Consider the following 25,307-nt stretch of genomic DNA (forward strand, 5'->3'; position numbering starts at 1 on the left):
ATCCATCGCTTCACGCGTGCGCCACGCACAGGTCGCGTGCTGCACGTGTGCGTTTGGGTGAAGGCTGAGTATCGTGCGCGTCCCTTGCGCTCTCCGCACACGGGCCGTGTGTTCGTCCCGGCACACGTGCTGCTTGCGTGTCCTGCGTGAGCTGCAAGGCAGCGCGCGCTCCCTACGCGGGCTGCGGGTCGCGGGCGCCCGGGGCGCGGGCGATGTGGCGCCTGTGCACGCCAGCCGCACGCTTGCAGACGGGCTGGACCTGCCTAACGCGAGCCGAACGAACAAAACGTTCAGGTCAGGTCTTGCACGTGGGGCTCGACGCCAGGCAAGTGCAGAGTTGCAAGTCCAGTGGGCTGGAGGGGTGCTCTGCCGCGGGCTGCCGGCAGCCCCTTCCCCGGGGCTCCCAAGCCGGGTCCCTCCAGGCTGGGAGCCCGAGTCCTCGCTGCACCAGCTGCTCCGAACCAGCTTCTCCGGGGGTAAAGTCCGGAAGGTTGGATGCTTGACACCTGCTGCCTGGGAAAGCCAAACAGAGTACGGGCGGGTTAAACTGGCACGGCAGGCTGAGGAGGGAGGGTGGGAAAACAAGGGAAGGAAGGAAAAAAGTAAGAAAGTAAGTGAAGGAGGGGAGGGGAGCAGAAAGGATCGGAAAATACAAGTGAGAGAGAAGGGAAGAGCTAAGGGAAGGGGACAGCCGGGATGGCGTCCCCCCCAAGACCATCCCCTTCCCTCCTGGGAGTTTAGGGGTGCCACCAGGCTCCCAGTGCTTGTCCCGGGGGAGCCCCCAGGGTGTCCCCCCATGGGGTGTCCCCCACGCCCAGCACCCTGCTTGCAGCCGGGGAGTCAGGACCCCAGCCCGGGCGTGCCGGGCTGCAGCAGCTCACCTGGCTCCGGTGACACGCTGGCAGATGGCAGGTGAGCGGCTTCGCCTTCCCCGCCGGTTCACGAGCAGAAAATGAGGGTGACGCCGGCTGGATGGGGCTTTTATAGCCCTGATAAAAATAGCGCTGGCTGGCTGGTGATCGGGGGGCCGGAGAGATGTAACTGAGCAGAGACAGGCGAGAGGGCTGGGCTGGCGGCGGCGAGCCTTCTCCCCAGCACACCTGTCACGGCTCTGTGTTTGCTCAGAGCAAATATTGACCCAGGGAAGGCAGGCTGGGCAAGGGAGGCGATTAGCCCACCTAGATTGGAGGCAGAGCAGGTCTCTATGCAAACTCTCCAGGGCTGCCTTTGTTAATGGGAGCCTGATGGGCTGATAGGAGCCAGGAGCCTGGGTGTTGGGGTGGGCGGTGGGGAGGAGGTGGTGGTGGAGGGGAGAGGAGGAAACATTCATTAACCTGCACTGGAACAACACCAGCTGTCACTTTTCCACCCACCTGCCTGGCTCACTTTGCAGCTGGGGGTGAGGGGAGAGCAGGGGCCGGCTGTGGGGGTACCCTACCTGGGCAGCTCTGGGGTGGGGGCTGCTTGCTTGCAACTCTTTGGGCTGCTGAAAGGTGAGGGAGCGGTAAGGTCCCGGTGCTGGAAAGCAAAGCCAGTGCCTACCCCGAGCAGCCTGACACTGAGTGCTGGTGATGGCAAGGACCCCCGAGCTCCGACCCCAATCCCCCATTCATGTCGAAGACCCTTGGGCACAGCAGGGCGATGCTTTGACAGGAGCCCACAGACCTCTGAGCCGGGCAGCAAAGCAGAGCTCGACAAAACCACCTCTGCTCACTGTTTTTGGGAGCATTTCCAGCACAGCCGCGTGGGCCTGGAGCCAGGTCTCCCAATGCAGCCACGAGAACAAGATGTTTCTCGGTCCGTGGGCACATGCCTCCAGCGGGGTGACTGCGTCCCACAGTCCCAGCGCTGTCCCGTGTTCCAGCGGTGTCACTACCCAGTGGGGTAACCGGAGCGGACACCCCCATGCTGGCTCTGGGGGCTCCGTGCGGAGCCCACGGGAGCCACAAGAAGTTCAGACACACTCCTGTAGCACCCAGCCACGCTGCTCAGCCCTGATGGTCCTCAGCTGATCTCAGCCGGAGCCAGCGGGAGCTGGGCTACCTCTCTGGGCTACTCTGGCACCCACATCTCCCTGGATAACAGAGCACGAAGTGTAGCTGAGGTGGCAGGAGAAGCTCCTTTGTGCAAGTGCACTGGCGTGTTTGTTTGCATAGATGGGTGTGTTTGCAGGTGGGGAAAGGGGTAACGGTGCTTTAACCCCCACGGCGGACACCTGCAGGTATCCTGGTCCTGGGTGTGCTTTAGAAACTGCCACCATTGCCCTTTCCAGAGCCAGGAGCATGCTTGCAGTGGATTCCCAAATCGAACTGGATGGTTGCAGACCCTCACCAGCCACAGCCACTCGACTCCTCTTCCTTGGAGATTTGTTCCTCTCAGTGTCAGGATTTTGAAAGGCAGGGCCCATCCCTCCTGCCTGCTGCTGCCTCTGGGGTCCTGCAGGTTCCCAGCCCAGCAGAGCCTGGCACGGGAACGAGCTGGAGCGATGCCAGCCTGCTGGGCTTGGTCGCCCCGATCCTCTTTTCCAGTAGTTTTCCCAGCAAAGGAAATGCAGAACCACTGCTGCCCTGGGTTGTGGCACTAAGAGGAAATGTGATGTTCCCTCTCCTTTTGATATCATACAGGCCTTGACGCTCGAGCTTGTCCAATTCTTCTGTTCCAGCGTGGGAAACATGCTGGGCAGGGCTCTTGCCTCTCCCTGCCCGGCCACGGACTGGCAGAGCCGAGCAGCAGTTCCTGGTGTAGGCTGCCTGGCTGACCCCCACTTGCTGGAGAAGCCAGGAACCCCTCAAACACCACACCATCGCTGCTGTAGCTCCAGCAGACATCTCCAAGACAGTGCAATGTGCTCTGCCTGGAATGTTTTCTCATCCCAGTCCGTCTCCTGCAAGGCCAGGGCCCCGCCATGCACCAAATAACAGCAAAGACTGCTCTTGCAGGGCTACCCCATGGAAAACAGGAGAAAAGCGGGTCGCTTGAGCTTGCAGAATGCCCTGCACCAGAGAGCTGTCCCAAGGAGCATCTTCCACTTGCCCTGGCATCTCCAGGGCAGCACCTACAGATGTGTGCTCTTCCCTGGCAGGCAGTGGTGGGACCAAGCGCCTGCCTACGGACTCAACAGGGCTGGCCCTGGCAGAGGCTGGCTCAGCCTCTTCTCGCAGCTCCCAAGGGTTTGGGCTGCCTTGCTGTCCCATGAGGACTGACGAGCTCTCATCAGAGCACCTCTCTTGTCCATCAGGAGCCACCATTGTGCCCTGGCCTGACCAGAGCATGGACTGAAGCGTCCCCATTCCCAAATACCAAAGCACTGCAGCTAAGCCCAGTACCTCAGACATGGGAGGCCAGGCGGGATGGGTCTCTGTCCAGGGGATTTTGGCAGGATCACCTTTTTGGTTTTGCCCTCCAGACTTTGCCCTGCCTGCACAGACACTGCAGGCTAGTCAGGGTAGGACCTCTCCAGGTTCCTACTAACAGCGGGCATGGGGGGAGAAGGGGCACATCGCAGCCAGGGGCTGTGCACTCCGGGGGCGGGGGGCTCAGGGGACTGTCCCCTAGCACTGCCCCTTCCCCACACGGACACAGAGCCGGGCCGAGCAGGTCTTTGCGGGGGATTCAGGCTCCCCCAGCTGCAGTGGGACAGCAGAGCATTGCAGGCTCTCTGGCAGGGAAGACCAAGGGCAGCTTTGTTCCCTTCCCTTTATCTCCCAGACAATGGCACGATTCAGCAGGTGTTAAATGTTTTAATGGGATTCGGGATAGCTTCTGTTGCCCACCTGCCCCAAGGCCATTTCACCCCCTCCCTAGGAGCCAGGACTGACAAGAAGAAAAGGCCTGTTGTGTATTGCATTAACTGCCTGATGACTGAGCACTCCTGATCTCTAGCACAAGGAGCAGGAGAGCCCCATCAGCTTGCCAAGCTCACGCTCAGCCATCCTCCCTCACGCCGTATACCTGCAGGCAGCCTGCTCTGGATGGCCCGGCCAACAACCCACCGCTCCATGGGTACTTCACCCCACTTCATCACCCAAACACCGGGGGCAAGAAGCAGGACCTGTAGCTACGGTATCTCCGTTAGAGATATGTGCATCAGAAACGTGGGCAGTGTTGGGACAGGGGCCAAATCCAGCCCTGGAAGCCAGTACGAGCTCACACTTGTGGTTAGCAGCAGCAAGGCTTCTCCCCTCCTCTGGGAGGTGGGCTGTGGGTCTGGCTGTGCTGCAGTCCCGTGGCTCGTTGCCTTCAGCCTCGGCAGTGGGTAGCAACACAGCTTCTTGCTAGGGACAAGACCTCCCGGCCCGTGCTGCACATCTCTGCCCAACCTTCACCTCGCTGCTGCCCCCAGGATCCAAGGAGGAGCAGCAGGGAAGCACGGGAGGAGGCTGTGGCGACCCGGGTGAGTGCGTTGCTGTGGGCTCCCCGCTCAGCAGGGCTCACCCCCAGCAGTGCCTGGGGGTGCTGCTGCCACACACTCCCTTCACCAAAGGGATGGCGGTGTGGCTCCGTCACACGCAAGTGTCTTCCAAAACCAGGGCCAGGGTCCATTCCCAGCTTGGGAAGAGGAAGCAGGAATTTCCCTAGCCCAGGAAAGGGGCTGTCCCTGGTGTATTTTTAACTTAGGATGAGGAGCAAAGAAGTAAGGTGTGTGACAGCTGCTAATGGCTTTGCTTAGTGCATGCTGTGTGGTTGACAGGCACCAGAGAAGACCTGGAACAGAGGTGACACACCACCATCTCACAGCCCCTGCAAAGAGCTGAGGGAAGAAAGATTTCTTGCTCAGAGGCGGAGGTAGCTCTCAAATGTTTTATTCCCCAACTCACCGGTTGCAGAAGGCACTCTCAGGGCTCTCTCGCTAGAGAGATGCTGGTCAGAGAAGTGACTTTTTCTCTGATAGTGCTCCAAGGGGCAGGTGCAGTGCCAGTCCCGTTTCCTCCAGGTCGAGGCTGTGTTCAGCACAGGAGAGCAGGGAGGATGTGAGCTTTAATGACAAAAAAAAAAAATCATTCCCTGCACATCTGTCTGCACTCAGGTTCCATCAATTTCCTCTCGTGTGTTACATCAGACTAACACACAGCGTTTCCCATGTTGACCCATCTGTCCAACAAGGCAGAGGAGTTAACAGTGACGGAGTCCAGAGAGCATCAGATCACACAGCAAGTCTGAGGATGGACAAACTCGCTGACTCTGTCCCCACTGCTCCAGGCTGCCCCTGGCCTACTGCAGGCAGCTGGATTCAACCTGCTTTAGGAGGACAGTGAGGCTCCTGCCCCTGCCTGTGTTGCCCCTTTGGGAAGGCTGTTGGAGGACTACAGAGCATCTGTAGTGAGCAAATCATAGAGAGGAGCCTGGACCAGACAGAGCCACCCCAAATGGACTGAACAGCCAGGCCCTGCTGCCAGCTTGAGCTGGGAGGAAGGAGGTGGTACCCCATCGCCTGTTCAGCACCAGCTGAAGTGTGGAGGAAGACAGAAAAGCTGCTGTGACGTAGAAGACCTGGCACCCAGAGTGCTGGGGAGGGAGGAGAGGGTCTGCACTTCTCACCAGAAGGATCCAGCACCCACGTGAAGGCCCCAGGCGCCCAGGCTGAGCTCAGGAGCTGGCATTGCCTTTGCTGTGTCTCTGACTACAGGAACAGCTCAGCCCTGGGGGTTAGTAACGGTTACGCATGCAGGGCTCCTGCAGAGCGGAGCGCTGGGGTGGTGCGGGGTGGCTGCAGCACGCCCCGGCACAGCAGGCACCTGTCCTCTGCCGAGCAGGGCGAAAGCCCTCTGCAGCTCCTCGAACATGGGCTTCTCTTGGGCTGCAAGGGGAGCAGGTGCAGCTCCAGTCTTGCCTGGGCGCTGGCACTGGGAACACAGGGCGGGAGGGCTTGGAGGGGGACACCAGCCGCACCCCCACCAGAGCAGGGTGGCTGGGTGAGCCCTGCACAGCAGAGCCCGTAGAAGGGCTGCAGAAGGCGGGAGATGCTGCAAAGCCAGGGAGCAGGCAGCCAGTGCCCAGCACCAGCCCCATCTCGCCGCTGGCTCCTGGGGTTTGTGACAAGGCACAGTGCCACCTCTGGGGTTTGTGACAAGGCACAGTGCCACCTCCCGGCTGCGACAAACCCGGCTCCCTCGCGGCGACACCCTCCCGCAGCCAAGCCACGGCTCCAGGCATCCCATTCCCGGGTTGGAGAAGGGGAGAAGCTGGTCCAGGGCTCTCCCAAATCCAGATGCGTGGATTCCATACACTAAACGCCGGTGTCCGTGTGCCCAGAGGCCAAGCTGCTTTTATTGGGCTGGACGGTGCTGAGCTGCTCTCTCGGGCTGGGTCACTGCACACGGGACCCACAGCAGCTACTGGAGCAACAAGGGGAGGAGGATTCAGGGGCTCAGCAGCTCAAGTCCCAGCTGTCAGTCCTTCCTCAGCTACATTTCAAGGCAGATTCTACTCCTCTCCCAGTGGGAATAGTCACAGAGGTTGTCCATGTGCTTGTTCCCTGTAGCGCAGGGAGGTTCTTCTCCGATGATGGGGCCAGCCACAGAGGGGAGAGAGCGCATGAACTCTGCTGTGGAGTTGCCAGAGGATTCAAACTGGAGCTGAGGACATAATCAGGACATACCTCCTCGAGGCAGCTAGCATGCCGAGCTCAGGTCGCCACGTGGGAGGACTGGGGTTGCTCTGGACATCACAGGGACAGGATGAAGTGTGGAAGCACTTGATGTGCTTGAAGAGCTCAAGCAGCACAGTGCCCAGCAGCTATGCTCTTGAGGGTGGGGGTGCTGGATTGGTGATTCTGGAGAAGAAGAGATAGCTTTTGGGGTGGGGAGAGTGCAGCCTGCTGCTGCCTCCCCCCAGGCAATCACCTCTCCCTGAGGGATCACAGTGAAAACCCATTGTCTATCTAGACCAGACTCCTGCAGCTTTGGAGATGACATCTCCATCCAACAGCTCTCTCCCGTCCTCCCTCAATTCCATCTGCCTGCACTTCTCCCTGAGCTGGGGCAAATCGCCACGCTCCGCCCTCAGCCCCAGGTGGCCATTCCCTCAGCCTAACTAGATCCCACACCATCTTGGACTACGAAGGCTTTGCGCCCTTTCTGCTGTCAGCGGCTGTGCCGCCTGCTCCTTGACCCCTTTTCCCAAGGGACCCCCCTTGTGCTGAGATCTCCAGTGCCTCAGGGCAGCCCCTTCTGCCAGCTGTTCACTCACAGGGCCCTGCCCCAGGGCTGCACGATCCTCTGGGGTCTGCAGAAAGGCTGTAGTGTTACCAGCTCTGCCCTGGGGCTCAGGACGAGCCAAGAAGGGGCAAAGGCTTTGGGAGTGGATTGCCCCTTTTGCACGGGCAGCCTTGGCATTGACAGGCAGTGATCCAGCTAATCCACATGGGCTAGAAAATGGGCTGTGCTTCAGCCTGACATATTGACGACAGGTCTTGTCCCCCGCCACAGCACAGACACACTCTGCTACCTTGGGGAAGGCCTGGGGGGTAGAGCAATGACCCTGGGCCGGGCTGTCAGCACCACTTCCCCACGGCTGGCTTCGATCAGGATGTTCCGCAGCGTGTTTTCCAGCACCAACTCCACCAGGTTCCCTAACGCTGGCTGCCTGGAGGGGCAAAAGTACAGGCAGAGAACAGCTATCAGAAAGCAGATAAGGCAGGCTGCTGGCTGTGACTCCTCCCAGGACACACCAGGCACAGCGGTGGAGCACACGCTGTTTCCTACATGCTGAGGCCAACGAACTTCAGACTTGAGCAATGGGGTGCTGACCCATCTCTCCCAGAACTGCCACCAGCTGGCAACAGGCCCTGACCTCGGACAGAGCTGGGTGACTGTGGTTTTGCTGGTTTCTCCCTCCAAGCTGTGCTGTACTTCATGTTTTTGCATACGCCTGTAGCAGTGTGCAAGCGAATAGCCACAGCAAATGCAAGGTGATGAAATATTGCAATGAAAATAAAAAGTAAGGTAAGCACACACTGCACTCTGATGTCCAATACGGCCAAGACCGTCTGAGCATAAAGCAGACTTCATTCACCACCCGCATCCTGGCACTGCCCACAGCTCAACCCCAAGACACAGCAAACCTGCACTCTTCACAAACCACACTCGGGAGAGGGTGGCTGGGTGGGCTAGCATCGATTTCCACTCAGAGCATACAGAACACCCCAGAAGAAATGCTACGGGGCTGAAGGAGAAACGGGTTTCTGGCCAGGCAGTATGCCGCCATGGCTTTCCTGCCCATGCAGCTCTTACCTTTTATGTGTGAGCTCTTCCTCACCTGCTCATCATCTCCTTCTGCTCTCCCAGTTGCTCGTGGTGAAAAATCTCCCAAGACTCCAGCAAATCACTTTTGGGAGAGGTTTCCTGCTCCATTTCTTTCCTCTCTCCATTCTTCTCAGGGTAAAGATCTGGTGAAGCAGAGACCCTGGAGGGGACCGTGGACCAACGTCTCCTGTCCTGGAGCTCTGGTGATTCTGCACACCGGAACTGGGAGAAATATGGAATTGGCTCATCCAGGCTTCTTCTCACTGCGTCATGGAACTGGGTGTTCTCCAAGATGCCTCTGAGAGGAGGAAAATAAGGGATGAGTCCCAGCAAATCAAATATCCGTATGACCCCAGAGGATCATTACAAGACAGCACAAATCAGAGGAAAAACCTGACTAATGTCAATGTTCAGTCTGTCCCTTCTTGCTTTCTGGGCTTAAGGGAGGCAGCACGATGGCTTGAGCTAAGGAAACTACCTTTGCCTCTCCAGCACTGGTTCTTTACATTTCTGCAGCTGAGGGACAAAATAGGTGAATCCCAATGCAGCCTGTTCCCAAGATCATGGCAGGCAGAGTGCCCTGGTTCCTCAGCAGTGACATCATTCACTGTGCAGGGATGGGCTCAGCCCCTAGCTGGGGAGCAAGACCCTGCCTTTGGCTATCACACCAGTACTCCTGAGCTCATAGACCCCAGGGCAGCCTTTGGCAGGCTTCATCCCCCGCTCTGGTGCAGCAGGAGCGCACAGACTCCTCTGGGATTAGCAGAGGTCTGGCCAGGCTGCACACACTCCTTCGGAGGACAGGGGCTCTGAGAACCGCGTGAGGGTGAATGGACACACACACCTGATGACATCTGTGAGTATGGCAGTCACTATCTGCAACTCCTGGTTGGAAGCAGCAGCCAGGGACAGCCATTTGGGGTCCATGTCCATCCTGTCTCTGTCCCTACTCCCGTCCACCAACTTGCTCTCCAAGGGCCAGCTGCTGATGGGGCTGAGGAAGAAGGAGTTGTTCCATCAGTGGCAGCACTGCTGAACCAAACTACCAAAGACCGCATGCCCCTGGCTGAGCAGCAGCACCGCAGGCAAGTGAGGAACAGTGTGGGGCGCCAGGGAGGAGTGGGAGCTGCTGCATTTGCGACAGCAGCAGGGACACTGTCATAAGAGAGGAGAGGAGCAGAGCAGAGCTCCAAGTTCAGTTCAGATCACAGCATGGGCAGCCCTGGCTCAGATGAAGATGCCAATCCAAAATTCTAGATCTCTTACCAGGACAAGAAGTATTTGGGGATCTCCGAGGTGAAGTTGCTGAAGAAGTCCTCAATAGAGTAGGACCTGGCTGTCACAGAAAGGTGTAAAAGGATGGGCGTGGGAGGCTCTGGTTTGACCCACACCCGGCTGGCTGCTTTGTCCAACAGCAACCTCCTCTGAAAGTGTCCAGCTGGAAGATTGGGCGTAGGGTGGTTTTGAACAGCGGGTAATGTCTGTTGGAGAGAAAGAAATGGTAGGTACTTAGTTGCTCCTTTGGCCACAGGTAGGCTGGTATAGGTGTGAGGCATGAGAACTGGAAAGCCCAGTTCCCAGAGCCACCAGATCCTGGACAGGAGACAGCATCAAAACGATCTTGGCACTGCAGTAGCCCCATCAGGCATGAGCAGCCATGCTGGAAATCGGGTCTGCTACCTGCTCACTGCCTAGTGTGCCAGCTCTGAGTGTCAGCAGGGTTTCAGGGTTTTCCCTGGGCCCTCGGGGCTTTTATGCTCCAATCCATTCCTGAGGAAATCTGGGAGACCATCTACTCTCTTCTGAGCACACTGAGAGTGCTGTCGGAGAACGGATGTGCAGAAACACATGCAGAGATTGTTCCCCGCGCCCAGCAAGAAACCAAGGACTGGAGACTGACTTCAATCATGCTACATGGGCCAGTTTGGGGCTGCATTACCAGCAGTCACTTTGGGGGAAGTTTCTCATGGCAGGAGCAGTCTAGAAGTCTGGGCCAGAAGGACACCTCCCAGCTCTGGAGAAGCCCTTGGGTATCACAGTACTTCAATGACCTTTGAGACATAGCTGTCCAGCTTCTGGGAATGAGGCCAGAGGCCTTCACTGCTCGTGACACAGACACAGCAGGTCATTTCAGGCTCCAGATTGTCACCAGGAGCTAAAACCCGAGAGGTCTAAATTAAACTGCTTTTACTTTTCCTCAACCTTCCTTATGTTCATCCTAGTGGATGTCTTGACCTGCATCACTGATCGCACCCAACGGCACAGGGCAGACAGCCCAAGCTAGAGCCACCCCAAGCTGATACGTTCAGACAGGACAGTGCAGGGCACGCAGAAGCACTCTGCAGGGCCCCAGGAGCCCTGCCACAGCCTTGCTATGGTGGCAGTCCTGAGATAACAAGCTGTGCCTCCTAGCTGAGTCAACCTGCTCAGGCCCAGCCTCACGTCAGCTCCCCTTAACCCTGCCACGTCTTGGGCTAGCTAGTTCTCCACAAGCCACGTCATTCCCACAGCACATGCTGCTGAGCACTGTAGGCGCAGCACGGCTCTGCCTTTGGGCCCAGGCAGTTCTGTGGAGCATTCACGGGGACCTTGTCTCACACCTCATCACCACTGCACACAGTTGCGCAAACTCGAGGGGAAACAGAGATGAACCAGGCAAATGGAGCTTTAAAGCTTGCTGCGCACTTAAGCCAAGGCAGTTCCTGCCCGAGGCTTCTCCCGAGGCACAGAGCACAGCTTTTTTTAGAGGCAAGGGCAAAGTCTGCACCACGTCACACCAGGGGTCATGCCACTTCCCGTCATGGCACACATTACATTGTGGCCCCAGGGCGAAACCAGTCCAAGTACCAGCTGCCCTGCCCATATGCATCTCTTCTGCTTGTTCAAAGCCTTTCCCCCCTTCTCCAGTCACGGGTGTATGTTTGGCTCCAGATTCACTTCCCATTCACCTCAGCTGGAAAGTTACTTCCCACAGGACACAGCCAGACAGTCTGATTCTTCTGGCTCCTTCAAACAGTCTGTCTCCCAAAGCCTTGAAGCTACAAATCCTGCTGTGCTCTCTGTCCTGTCTCCCACGCTGTGACATCCAGCATCTGCCTCTTTTCTAAAGCAGCCAGTTTGATTCTACTATGGGTGAGACAGGCCTGACTTACCTTGTATTTCCTGATCACAGCTGAGGATTCAGGGAGATTTTCTGTCTCAGCAGAATCTGATGACCTCTAAAATGCAAAAAGAAAAAGAAAGAAGGAAGAGAAATCACAGTGTAGGAAACACATGAAGCAGAACAAGACTCCAGGATCTTGTTTTACTTTGCCCCAGCTAAGAGTCAATGATCTCATCCTCCCATTCTTCACTAGGGCCACATTCTTAATCTTAGTGACACATTTCTCTCCAGTGCTTATTCATGGCTAAAAATCCAACCATCTTTCTTCCAGTGCCACTGTTTTGTGTTTTTTTTTTTTCCTAAGGCTTCTCATGCACTTCCACATTCCAGATGATTGTTAGCAAATTCAGAATTTGTAAGGTTATCAGAAAAATCATTTTAATTCCAAGTTCTCCAACTGCTATCCCCTTTCTCAATGTTAAAGAGAGTGCAAGAGGATCCTTTGCTGGAAACCAAGATCTCATTTTCCTCTATCCACAGACCAGCTATGAGATCTTGAGTAGATCTAAGCCTCATGTCCTCTTGTCAACTTGCCTAGATTTTCTTAAAAAAATGTTTCTTGTTGACACCTGGCTGCTGTTTCTGAGCTGAACTAAGCTGGTGTGAAGTTCTGGCAGCACTTACCCCTGCAGGTGACTTCGGCTTCTGCTTAGTCCCAAGGTCCTTCTCTGTGATGGTGAATTCCACAGCCTGCCGTTCCTTCTCACTTTCCCACTCCTGCAGGTCCCTCTCGTACTGAACCAGGGACTCCTGAATATGTACCTATGAAGCAAACCATGATTGGAGGGAGCAGGACTAGAAAGGAGCTGCAAATAACACAGCCTCTGGCTCAAGTCCATACCTTTCAAGGGGTCCCAGACAGAGCCCACTCCCTTTCCATGTCTTCCAGTGGCAGGAAGGGGAGACAACAGTGCTGGTATAAGACTCATACAGAGAAAACACAATCTCCTGCCACAGGGCACCTGGAAATCATCCAGAGGGACACTACTGCAAGTCTGTGCCCTGGCTAGTATTAAAGAATCAAGACTTGCTTTTTACAGATATTTATGTCGGACACCCACTGAAAGGCACTCCCATCCAAACCATGACTTCCAGTAGCTGGTTTCAACTCACAAAGCCACATGTTGCAGTTACACCGCATCTAGAGTGCCACACAGATAGAGAGACACATAGCATCAGCAGAGATGAAGCTCAGTATCTTCAGTAATGGCAAGTGCTGCCCAGCATTATGGAGCAAAGAAGGATTCCTTCAGCTGGAAGCAGCAGGCAGCTGACTGCTGGGGCCAGCTACTTGGGAACCGCAGTTACATGCCCAGGTGATGGTAATGCACAGGTAACTCTTGGGTCTCACCTCACACACCAGATCTATGCTGTAGAAGGAAGGACACCCTAAAGGTTGCAGGGTGATGAAGCAGGGGATGCTCTCTCCAGGCTGCACAGTCCCTGACTCTGGAGCAATCTGCAACACCTGGGGAAAATAAAAAGCCACAGAAGAGCTGTTTACTGCCCTGGGACCTTCATATCTGCCTTCGTTTTGCAGCAAAAACAGGATTATGGGAATTCCCTGCTCTGCTTGGAGGTATGCAGCGTGAGAACAATGCAGCCAATATGTTCAAAGAATGACCACGGACTTTCCTGGTAGACAGGGTCCTGAGGTTCACTATCACATCCTGTAGTTCCAGGTTCATGTATCCTCACTGAAGTCTTCAGATGCCCCTTCTGAATTCCTGTCTTTCCTCCCCTGTCCTAACCCTTGCTTTCACTTTTCTCTGCCCTTTCCTTTTGTCAGCTAGTACAAAAGCCAAGTCCCTAGGATCGTTTCTGATTGTCTGGTTGCAAATGGAGCAGGAAGTTGTTTTGTGGCACAACAGAGAAAAGATGGGCAAGCAGGCTGTAGAGGAAAGAGAAGGAAGGACTCACCCTCTCATCTTTCCAGGTGTTTATCTGCCAGGCAAATACAACAGCTTTACTCTCTGAGATATTGTTGAGAAAGACAAGTCGACTGGCTTTGCTGCAGTCTGGGATATTTCCAAGGCAAATCCTGTGGTGTGACAAGGTGGCTGCCTGCAGGAAGCAAGGTGAAACCGGGAGGAATAGCAGTGAAGGAAGATGGGATGTGGCCATTGGAGAACGGCAGTCACACAGTCATCTTCAGATTACCCAGCAATTCACAGACACTATTAGCCAGTTACCTTTACCATAACAACTTGGGGGGTGTTGCATTTCTTGCATTTTTGCTCTGGTTACAATGACTCTTTGCAGCAAGAGGACAGCCCTGTTGCAGTGGGATTGAGCATGCACTGAACAGAACCCACTGCTGGTGTTGGGACGGGAGAGGATCTCGGGAGTGCAGAGGACCGGTAGCACCAAGATTCTCTCTGCAGCGCTTGCAGTCGGGGCCTTTTCCTACTTCAGTCGGCAAACACGTGAAGTGTGTGCTTGTGCAAAATCCTCATACCAGCCTGTCTCATTCTCCAGCCACAGTGCAAACTCTAATTGATTACAGTGATCATTAGAGAAGCTAATGACTCTTGGTTACAGACAACAGAGCCTTGTGGAGTGGCAACTTTATTGGCAGCCTGAGACAGACTTTTAATCGTCTTCTCTTTGCTTTACCCAGGAATGCAATTGTCCTGCTGGAAGCCAGAGGGCAGATGTAGCTGTGGCTGGGCTCCAAGGCAGGCACGCTCATGTCACACAGGATGAACCCTTTACCTGCCTGGAGTATGCCTCTGCTGAAGCTGCGTAACGCTGATTCACTACGCGGAGATCAGTGGCTGAGTGTGACAACAGACGGTCCAGGCTGGCAGGCCAGCTCCAGCCAGGCCCAACAAGCTCCCGCTGAGCCAGGGACAGGTCGAAGAAGTGCATTCCTCGGGATGTGCCCGAATTCGCGACCACCCCGCGGTCTGTGTTCAGCTAATTCGTTGCCTGAGTTTGGCTGTGAAAGGGAGGCAGCCAAGCCCCCACAGGGTATGTCAGGAGTATTTTTGTGAATGAATTGCCAAAGAAAAGGTATTTTAGCTGTAAATAAGAAAGGTAGCTGTGGTGGACTATAACTTTTAATAGAAAATTCAGAAAATGAACAAACCCTAAAATGTTTTTGTTACTAATAGCTGCGGAAGCAACAAGCTGGAAGGAGGGCACCTTTCAGAACTGGTTTTATGAGTTAAGCTCTAGATGACCTGCTGGAAGGGAAATATCTTGCTCTGTCTCACGGCAACTCCCCTGCAACACAGGCTATTGCTACATGGGGCCAATACCATATTTCAGTCTCTCTCACACATTTCTGGACTAACCATATTATTAATATCAGCATACATGGACTCACCTGCCCGGGCACAGTTAGCTTTGTAGAGCCTGCAAAAACTGTAGGAGGCAAAACTTCACTGGATGTGGCAGTGTCTCCTATGGTATTCAGATCGTAGCCTACTCCCTGGAAGGTGATCAGAGCTGATTCACCTCCTAGGATGTGGATGGGAACATCGACCTGCCTTCGACAAGATAAGAGTATTAAGTCCAGACTCATACTTGGGAGAGACGTGCAAGCAGCTAGTGTACTTGCTAATAGACTCGTCTAAATGCACCATATGCACAGGTCAGGAGAAATCTAGTCTCTTTTGCTCTTTCAGGCCTTGCTAACCCAGGAAAGTTGGTTAAGGAGTCAATTAGCCAGTTACTGTATGAGATAGGCAGGGACTCCCTCTTGGAGCAGAAGTTGGAGGTCTGAAATTCAATTTATTTATTTTTCCATGCATCTACCACTGAGTGGGGCAGTAAGTAGTGCTCCAGCTGTAGCCCTGCCTGCCTGCTGCAGCCTAGGACAGAGGTCTTTGGGCAGGCTGTTTCCAGAGGGCTGCAGCAGTGCACACTGCCATGATAAAAGACACTGACTCCACTCTCTTTGGTAGGAATTATTGGAGGCCAACAATGAACCAAAAATCTGATCAGATACTGTTTATGCCCCTAGTCACCATTTGATCCTTGAGAAATACATATTGGGATGACTCTGGCTGTGGAAGAAATGTGTTCTTTGAGAAGAAAAAATTTATGACACAACAAATTATCTGCTGCGTTTCCTGACCAGACCAACCACTCATTTGCTCTCAAGTCTTTTTGCTTCTCAGAGAAATGGAGCTCAATTCAGCTGTAGCATGACATGGACCAATCATCAATACGAGATCTAAAGAATTTTAGGCACAGAGCAGCAGGAAAAAAAACCCAAACAAAATATTTCTAGCTGTCATGAGGAGGGTCTTACCAAGTACGTTTTGGCTTCCAATGGTGAGAAGACCCACTCAATATGACCTATTGTGCCAGGGGGAATTTCTCCTCTAGGAGTCAAACAGACAAACACAGGATGTCGAAAATTCTCCTCCTGCAGCCTCACAATGTTGTCCAGCTGAACCTCAAACACCACAGGCACGGAGCCACCATTGTATAGTTCATAAATCTGAAGTGAGTCAGAGAGAGCAGTACTTATTATACCACACACAAGTTAAACTAGTCAACGCTTCCCCAGAGGACTCTGATAAGCACTAATAATTAATTAGTCAACTTGTCTCCAAAGAATGAAGAGACCTCATAGTGTCAGAATTTATCACTGAGGGTCTGATAGGAGACTGTGATGAAGGTTTATCACCATACGTGTACATTGATAACTACAGTGCCCTTCCAAGTGGTGCCCTGCAAATTCAGTCTAGGAGAAAATTAATACAAATTAGCTAAAGGGATCACTATAAAGTAGATTACTTGGAAAGCAAAACCACTCATATTAAAGTGATCTTAATTCAATTCAGAGTTGTTCATTCCCCAAGTAAATTAGGCAGAACAGAATCAAAGCTGCCTTTTTTGCTAAGTGTTTAAGGAATTTTAATTAAATTTACTAAAAAACTAATTAGGATTTATTTCCAGAGTGCTTGGAGCAAATCAACGAGCCTTCACTTGGATTCAATGCAAGAGAATAGCAGAACCACCCAACACAGCTCATAAGCATTCTGGCTAAAGCGAATGCCAAATCTTGTCAAACTGGAGATGGTGAGAGGTACTTTCCCTGCTGCCATTCCATCAGCCATCTCCAGGCTCTGCCTAGCACTAGTCTCAAAGTTCTGCTGTGATGCTTTCCTGTGGACGCTGTTCTGTTTCCTAGGAAATGCCTCAGATGCAGTCTGTCCATGGGACAAAATAACATTAGCTCATTCCCTCCGCTGCTGCTGGGTTTGGCTCCAGAATGCTCACCTGTGTGGGAGGGTGGGTGGTTCCAACGGCAATGGGTGTGAAGAGGTGCTTAGTGGATGCAAAATGAATGTACCTCTGGTCCTGTTCCACAGTCACACCGCTGAAGTTCAGCTACAGTGGAAAGAAATGCAGTCACTTTCTCACAAGGCCTTGGTCCCATCACTAGCAGCCGCACAAGGACTCTGAAGGACTTTATAAGCTGAGGGCAACACAGAGATTTAAGTTGATAACAGCAGGACAGTGTGTCCTAAGAAAAAAGCAAGGAGATGGAGAGCCTACTCAACTGTTGGCTCACATCTGCAAAGTTTGCCTCTTGTTTCAGACAGAATGTACTTTTCTCCCTGCTGTGCCAGGCAGCAGCCTCGGTGCTGCTCGTTGAAAGTATATGGTAGAAATTCTCCATGAATGAAAGCGTCTGGACTGTACGTAGGGGAGTGTGGAGCTGTGACAGCCAAATCCTTTGGAAAGACAGGATTTTAGGTAAGTAATGGCCTGCTCTTGGAAAGGACCATCTGTATGTCCTCACTCTGGGGGACATTGTGCTCCAAGAATGTGTCTAATGGTCCAAAAGCTGCAAGAAGATCCCAACTGAATTTTAAGTGATCAAGTAATGACCAACAGTATCTTGTTAGCAAAGCAACTGCCAGGCACTTCAAGCAAAGCAAAGAGATTTATAGAGCTATTTCGTGGAAGGAAGATACACAGGATTCTGCATTTTGACAGAAGTGCAGTCAAGCTTGAGATGAGTCAGGATGCATGATTTCCTGCAGGATCACCCCAAAGCACCCCTGAGCTGTCTACCTAGAGACAGAGGTTGTAAAGCAGTCACAGAACTAGTAACATCTCTGCATGGGCCAAAAGGAGCTGAGTTGCTGCAGTTCACAGTTAGCAAAGCCTAAAGCATAGCTATTTTTCAAGTGCATATGCAGAAGATGGAGAGGATGTTTGCAATGGCAGGTGGGTGCCTTGGACAGACACCTGCAGGACATACTGTATCAGCTGCTTAAACAAGAGCAGAGGATGCTGATTCCTCCAAAACAGCCCATTCAGTTCAGCTCCATAAGCAAAGGGAGGAGGGAGAGAAGACTAGAAATACAATGCTAACGAAGTCCCACACGGGATCTTTTCAAAGCACTACATGAGCATTCAGTCTCCTGAGGGCCTCAGCAAGCCAGATGCAATGCAAAATAGGCAGAGGACAAGAGCCGACACTTTTGAACTGCAAGGGAAAAAGGGACACGAACCTGCCTGAGCTTTGGGAGTGGAACAACCATTTATATCGCTTGAGTCAAAAAGCCAGCTTGGATTACACCAGACCACAACTGCTGAGGAAAAGCTGTCATCAGTTTCCATAGACTCAGGATACGACAATTAGAGGACTTTCAGTTAAAGGGAGACAAATGGAGAAACGTGAAGACCTGCTGCCATCAGTTCTGCTTCCAGAGTGCCCAGACTTTGTCCCACAGCAATGACTTAGAGCATGAGGGGACAGAGACACAAGATTTCCCAGGGAGGAGAGCTGCCTGAAGAACACGTGCTGCAGGTGACAACATCTCACAACACCCAATTAGCAGCTATGAAGCAGAGCACAAATACTTCCAAGTTTTTGGATCCTGTGTGCTCGGGGATTCTCCCTTCTCTCCAGCGAGTTCTGGGAACCAGCCTACCTCATCCCGCAACAGCTGCAGCCATCTGGGCTTTTCCTACTAAAACTGGTGAGGGGTGCAGATTCTGCCTGGCCAAACTATCCCAGAGTACTGAGAACAAGGTCACAGCTGCGCTCTTACAGGCAGGCTATGGCGCTGATGCAAAGAACAACCTGTGAGAGCATTAGGCAGCAGGAGGCCCCGTTTCCCTCCTGCACAAGGGAGTGGGTAACACACAAGTCTACAGAACTTTCATCCTGCAGTCAGAAGGAATTGCCAATGGGAAATCAGTTTGGGTCCTTCAGAGCACCTAAAATTCCAGTCATCTCAGGACTGAAAGGTGGCCACTGAGTGGGGAAGGAGTAATGGAGAAAGAGCTCCTCCTGAAAACGAAGCAGACAGACTCTGTTGGGGAAGCAGAGGAGTGGGAGGCCAAAATTTGTCCACATGGGTAAAGCCATCACAGAGGCGAGTTCAGACCCCCCAAAAAATCATGCAGTGGCTTGCAGCTGGCTAATATCACTGCTCCAAAGCCAGGCAATTTGGAATTTGACAGAATAATCAGGCAATACTCCAGCCCTACGGTCTCCACCTCTGCTTATTGTTGCTATCTCAAGTTTCCAAAGTTAAACTTTTGGGACAACATCACAGCATTTGCTTCTCTTAAGGATAGCATATGTTCTGCACATTTCACTGGATTCCCAACTGAGGATCTGTGCAAGTTTGGCACATGAGTACACTTCGAGCAGTCTCTGCCATGGGGGCTGGCGGCTCTGTGCTCTTCACGCCGTGACTGAGGAATGAAGGCACACTGTCTTCAGCCCCTCAGCTGCCCTATCTGCAGAAAGGGGAGACTCTTCCTTTTCTAATTTCTGATATTAGCAGTTCAGTACTGGCACTGTGCAGCCCTGCAGGTTGTAACCACCTGCACTGCTCCAGGTCTTTGGACTGGCCTCCAGAGCTCCAGTGCACCCAGGGGTCTTTTATCACCCCCAGGGCCTGCCATGCTTTTTCAGCCCCTTCTGCAGTCACAGCATGAAGTAGGGTGGTGGCCTCTGGCAGCCACCAAAGCCACGGGCTATGTGGCAAGAGGGGATGTGTGTTCTGTAGGCTGCTGGTGCTCCAGAGCCTATTCCCTCACTGGACAGCTGGTGAAATGCTCACATCCACACTCAGGATTGTGCCAGGCAGGCAGAGCACAGGGAGCCTGTCCAAGGGCTTTGAGGGAAGGCACAGTTAAGCCACTGTTTGAACAGCTTGGTCAAAGGGTTGGATTTTCAGCTGACAACAGTCCATAAAGAAAAGAAAAATAAGAGACGTGTGAACACAATAGTTTCATAGGAAAATTCAGAGACAGACAGGAAGGCTCAACCGGGTATGAGCTGTGCCCGGCAGAGCACAAGGTGACTTTGACTCTAACTGACAGTTTGAGAGAGGGCGAGAGAGAGAAATCAGTCCCAAGCCTGAGGAAATGCTCAGGGAAAATACACTGCAGATCAGCTCTGGGATGCTTTAGCAAGCAGCGAAGCAGGAAGAATGAGTGGGAAGCTTCACCATTGGCATTGTGGTTTAACCCAAAACCAGACAACTGGCAGGAGAACTAAGTGGGTGGACACAGGCATCAGGGCTGCAGTGGGAACAGCCAACCAGGAAATCAGGGAGAATCTTCTTGGCCCAGGGAAGCAGGTGCCTCCATAACTCCAGAGCTGGAGGACGGTCTGCCAACATTGTGCCAGCACATGTGTCCCCAAACTTCAGCCAGTGCAGATGGTACTTTTGGAGAAAAGCACTTTCCAGGGGGTTTTGAAGAGCATAGAGAGATGATGAGATGTAGAGATTCAGGAAAGCTGCGTATAAGAGAAGTCAGATGGGCTGCAGAGCTGATCTCCAGGATGGCTGTGTGGAAGAACTCATGGTAACGCAGATGAAATGTAGGGAAGCAAGCACAGAAATCCTGTCCATGAGATATACTTGAGTGTGGAAAGCATGCAGAGACTGTAAAACCCAGGAAGACTGTTTTGGACTTGAAGTTGGCTTGAAGGAGGAAGCAATTCTGCACTAACACCACCAATAAAATAGAAAGGTTAATAATAACAGTAAAAAAATCCCTTTCTGGGGAAACCAGCAGATGCTACATCCAATAGCCATTTAGCCAGCACACTGCCACATCACACCGTGCTGGAACCGTGGGTTTGTCAGGATATTGGTTTTATGTCTCTGGTTGGCCCTGTGTTACTGCCTGGCCAGTGCAGATTCCAGGGGCAGGCCACAGCCCCCTGCACGCCACGCAGCTTCTGGGGAAAACACCTTGGAATTCAGTTCCTACTTGCTGCTGTTCTGCAAACAGAAAAGAGATACCTGCTACCTTACCAGAATCTCACGGCCATAGGAAACCTTCAGCAGGACAGGGAGGTGATCGGTGCCAACGAAATCATGTCTAGCAGTGCAAGAGGAGAGAGAGAAAAACATTAGAAACCAACTTTGTGCCCAGGGTGACAGAATCAGGGTCACACAGTACATTAGAGACAATTCACTTCCCAGCTAAAGAGTCACTGTTGCATAAGGGCCACTGAGAGAGGGAGGGAGACAGAGGGAGGGAGACAGTTGTGTTTGGGTGGGAGCGAGTGGTGTGATGTTGATTTTAGTCATACACCAATTTAGGGACCCAAGTTTCTAGGCCAATGCCATTTGAAATGCCAGTATTTCTCAGATCAGGTCTGCTGTGAAATGGGAGGTGCTCAGCTTTCTTCATACCCTCCACAGGCACACAAGGGCTAGCAGCTATAATAGATGACAAAAATAGCAATATCACTGTATAGTCAAAACCACAGGAAGTGCAGCATCTTGTTTGTCTCCCCAGCCCTCAGGTCAGGGCAGAGCAGCGTCCCCAGCACGTCACGCTAAATGCTTCTTGCGCTGTAGTGTTAAAGCACATTAACAACGTACCCCTGGGGAAGACAAGCTTTGTGGGGTCCAGAAACTGGACATACTCAGGGACTTTTTACTTGCCGAATCTCTGCTAGGCAAGGGCCACATGAAGGGAAAGGATCCAGCGTGGACACACAGGGGACTGATGTCGTGTGCTGTCCCAGCATGCAGTATGAGGCCCTGAAGTACAGGAAGTTGATGTCACCTGTGTGAGAGCTGGACTGATTCCTGCTGTCCTGGGAGAAGTTTCCCTGACTTTGGGGAAATACTGAAGAGCTGGTTATCCTGAATTCTCATCTGGTGCAGCTCATGGGGGCTAAACTCAACATCCTCTGCCCAGTGCTCCATGTCCATCTTCTGATCAGAAGGAAACAAGAAGGCCCTAGGGAACAAGTCAACTGGTCAGCAACAGGAACACACAACTTCCTCAGGGCCATGGTCGTCTTATTTAGTCCAGCCAGGCTTAGCCCAGCTGGTGGACACATCACGTTTCTTCAGGTCTGATCTGCAGAACTGTCTGCCATCCCTTGCTTTCTTCCCCACTCAGACCCACCAACAGATCTCAGTTGCAGCTCCACAACAAAAGCCGTACTTACAAAATCCACCCTATTAATTTGCAAGCGTCTCAAGGCCCCTGTGAGCATTTCCACATCCCCAGACAGACCCCAGAAAGAAGGCTGAGCTCCAGCAAGCACCACTTACCACTCCACAGGCACCACACCCTTGTTTGCCAGCAGGAGCATCACAAGGGTAGGCTCTGAGCCAATCGAGGCAACCCCAAAGTTGAAGTCCAGCAGAACAGGGGTGTACACTGGAGGGATCAAGCATGTACTGGTCACAGGAGAGAAAGAAGAGATTAAACTGAGACAGCAGGAAGGGTCAACAGGGCATGACAGGAGAAAGAGTCATTCTACACTGCCTCTCTTCCTTATAATTCTTTCTCTGACCTTTTGGTGTTTGCCTTTTTGGGTGTAAGGAAGGCCTTTGGATTTTATCTGGTTTTATATATGCCCGATGGGAGTGAGTGGCATACATGGAGGCTCTGAAAGTCCTGCTTAGCTGAGGCCTCTTTTCAGCTCCCCAGTACAAGCAAGTCACTGACATACTGGAGCAGGTCCATTGGAGGGTCACCAAGGTGGTTGAGGGCTGGAGCACATTATTTACAACGAGCAACTAAGAGACCTTGGTTTGCTCAGCTTTCTGAAGCAAGGGCTTATGGAAGGCAACTGCGTAAGTTGCAACACAAGGTATTCCGATTAGATACTAGGCAAAACAGTTTTTACCATGAAAGTGGTCAAACACTGGAATCAGGTGCCCAGACAGGCTGTGGTTTCTTCATCCTTGGAGATATTCAGCATTGAACTGGACAAGGACCTGAGCAAACTGATCTAGTTGTACCTGCTTTGAGCAAGGGGTTAGACCAGAGACCTTTAGAGGTCCATTGCAATTAAATTGTTCTTTGTTTCTGTGTCTCCTCTCTAGGGAGGGTAAGCAGAGAAGCAGAGGTGAGAAATTGCCTTCAGGAGCTAAGATACAATACCAAAGGGCCATGGAGCAGTGAGCTGCAAACAAGCCAAGAGCCACAGCATTTCTGTCTGGCTCATGTGAAGGACTGACAGATCCTCCGAGGTGCTTCCTCGTCTCACCTGTGCCTTGTGGGAACTCTGTAGGTGAGCTCGCTGGGAGTCGGGTCTTGCTCCAAGCATTTGTTCAGTGTGTCCAAGGAAAAGAGCCTCCAGAGGTGTAACTTGCTGATACCACTAGCACTCCCTGCTGAACAGGCATCTGCGATGCAGAGAGTTGGGTAGACGCCTGTTGCTACGATGCAGCAGAGGGGCTGCTGCTCCTCTTTTGTGTTTGCAGAATCTGTAGCTTGGGAGAGAAAGAAACACCAAAAAGTAGCCATGCACCATCAAGAGGCAGCTGTCTGGACAGCAAAATGGAGAGAGGCCCTACCCAGACCAAAGAAAGAAAGAACAGAATTTGCACGTAGGTCTTGTCTTTGGCAGCTTCTGAAAACCTCTAAACCATGGACTTCTAGCTGTACCTTGACTTCTGCATTTAGAGGTCACCAAAAGACTATGAACGTGGTGCTTTTAAGCAGTGCATTTACACAGTTCAGTTCTGCACTATGTGAAGACCCCCTTTTTTGATTTAAACCTACAGCCTAGTCATTTTACAAAGTGACCCTTGTTCTCACACTGAAAAATCATACACAGTTGTTTATATCTTGTCTTTTCCATACCACTTGTAGCATTGCCATTCTCCACTTTGCAAGTTGCAAATTCGTTGTCTAACTAGTCTCTTCTTGTACAAATGCTGTTCCTCACCTCTGTACATCCCTGTTGCCCCTTTCCATGCCTTTTCTAGTTCCACTGCATTCTCTCTCATACTGGGACCAATCCAGATTTACAAAAGGACTCCAGCTGCATAGGACTGGTTGCGTGAAGCTCTCAGAATATGTTTTGGGACACATAGTCAAAGGCCATGATCATGCAGAGGAGCAGGGGCTCTTGTGACCACAGCAGCAGCAAATTTGGAGCTCTCCCTGTCTGTGTCTCATGGTTCAATCACACCTAATCCCAAAAAGGTCCAGCAAAAATGAGATGGCACATAGCATCTGGCCCTGCTGTATTGCTCAGCACAGGGATTTCCTCAGGCAGGACTCGTACACTGGGAACTCTGCAGCTCAGCCTGTTATGGCACAGTCTACTTGCTTGTATGTTGGGAAAACATATCCGTCTCTTACCTGTGGGGGTGCAAATAGCGTATTTGATTGACCAGGTGTAATGCAGCCGACGGGCTGGCCTGACTGTTACTTGGACAAAAGCTTTTGACCTTGCAGGGATTGTCCCTCTGGAGGGTTCCAGCTCTAGAGCTGTAAGAGAAAACAGATGGTGTGAGCCCCTGGTGTGACTGATCTCTCTTACACCACACGTGTATTCAGCACACCGCTTCTTAAGCCCACCTGCATTCAAGACACTGCCCCCCCATGCCTAATCATTAGGACCAGCTTCGGGAGCAGAAGTTGGGATTCCCAGACTACAACTGTAGGCAGCTCCATGGGAGCACCCAGCCTGCCTTTGGCAGGCAAAGAACAGGGAACTTCCCCAGAAGAGGTCCTTTAGAAAGGCAGCTAAGGGTTGCGCTCCACCATTTCTTCTGGGAAGCTCCTTTATTTAACTCCCTGCTTTGCTGGGAAATCACATCTTATTTCAAGGTCCATGTCGGTCCAACTTCTATTGTCAGGCTCTGGGTTCTGCTTTTTCCAGCAAGATAGAAGAGCCACCTGTAGAAAATCCCTAAGCAAAGGAACAGGTACCTTAAGGCACTTACGACAGTTAATGCAAGCCAGCCAGCAAGCAGCCCAACCTCTGAGTTCATGCTAGAATGGTTTTACAGAAAAGAGGGGAAGACCAAGGCCCCATCCCATGCTAATTCCCTTACAGTACCCAGTGAATCTCTGCAGACGTCCTTGGGGTCACAAGGCCCAGTGATCTGTTGTTCCACGCTGAGGATGTACTTCAGAGAACAGACCCCATCATTTAGCAGTACAACACTGCAGTTCTGCAGGTCACCAATTAGAACATTTCCAAGGTCCAGGTGCTTGTTCTGTGCCTGAAATTCAAACCCACCATGTAAAGGTCACTGTTACACATGCAGCGTAGCCATCATTTATCTCACCACATGCTGATCCATTGGCACACATAGTGCAGTGTAAAGGGCTCCCTACTTTGTGTAGGACCTGTAATGCTCCGGGAGATGTTGGAACAGGGCTGCAAGGGGCTCATTCCCTCCTCCAAAGGTGCTCTCTCACTGTTATTTGGGCTGCTGTTTGGGTAGGATGCAGCACATTTGGGGCTGTGAGGACTCTAGCTGGCCAGCTGCACCTGGGACAAGTCTGCTGGTCCCTCCGTGAAGGCATTAAAAGTCCACCTCTATTTTGGCTAGTCAACCACTGGCATGCAATTTATAGTGACTAAACACCTCTAAGACATTTCTACCCATCCGTCCAACATGACTGACACTGGGCAATGACTTACTAAGTATTAGTTTATATAGCTCTGGTTCCGTAGGGCACCTGCCTGA

At 52.4% G+C, this 25,307-nt stretch overlaps 1 protein-coding gene across 4 annotated transcripts in view; it reads right to left on the reverse strand.

Moving 5' to 3' along the window:
* Positions 1–6,287: 6,287 nt before the first annotated feature.
* CFAP65 (cilia and flagella associated protein 65) overlaps positions 6,288–25,307 on the reverse strand; it is a 34,554-nt gene continuing 15,534 nt past the window's right edge. For 2 of the 4 annotated variants that reach the window (XM_075430222.1, XM_075430220.1), the window contains 18 exons: positions 24,671–24,836; positions 23,968–24,096; positions 22,865–23,090; positions 21,921–22,049; positions 21,424–21,600; positions 20,661–20,727; positions 16,645–16,755; positions 15,668–15,859; positions 14,738–14,896; positions 13,327–13,470; positions 12,758–12,874; positions 12,031–12,168; positions 11,396–11,461; positions 9,510–9,724; positions 9,088–9,237; positions 8,257–8,541; positions 7,447–7,584; positions 6,288–6,772 (listed from right to left, as the gene is read on the reverse strand). In XM_075430222.1, coding sequence (XP_075286337.1) covers positions 6,736–6,772; positions 7,447–7,584; positions 8,257–8,541; positions 9,088–9,237; positions 9,510–9,724; positions 11,396–11,461; positions 12,031–12,168; positions 12,758–12,874; positions 13,327–13,470; positions 14,738–14,896; positions 15,668–15,859; positions 16,645–16,755; positions 20,661–20,727; positions 21,424–21,600; positions 21,921–22,049; positions 22,865–23,090; positions 23,968–24,096; positions 24,671–24,836 — 2,646 coding nt within the window. In that variant the 3' untranslated portion in view covers positions 6,288–6,735. Of the gene's footprint in view, positions 6,773–7,446; positions 7,585–8,256; positions 8,542–9,087; positions 9,238–9,509; positions 9,725–11,395; positions 11,462–12,030; positions 12,169–12,757; positions 12,875–13,326; positions 13,471–14,737; positions 14,897–15,667; positions 15,860–16,644; positions 16,756–20,660; positions 20,728–21,423; positions 21,601–21,920; positions 22,050–22,864; positions 23,091–23,967; positions 24,097–24,670; positions 24,837–25,307 lie in introns of those variants that run through there. The other 2 variants (XM_075430221.1, XM_075430223.1) reach the window with 2 other exon arrangements.

The sequence above is a fragment of the Opisthocomus hoazin genome, chromosome 9, assembly GCF_030867145.1.
Source record: "Opisthocomus hoazin isolate bOpiHoa1 chromosome 9, bOpiHoa1.hap1, whole genome shotgun sequence".
Lineage (NCBI taxonomy): Eukaryota > Metazoa > Chordata > Aves > Opisthocomiformes > Opisthocomidae > Opisthocomus > Opisthocomus hoazin.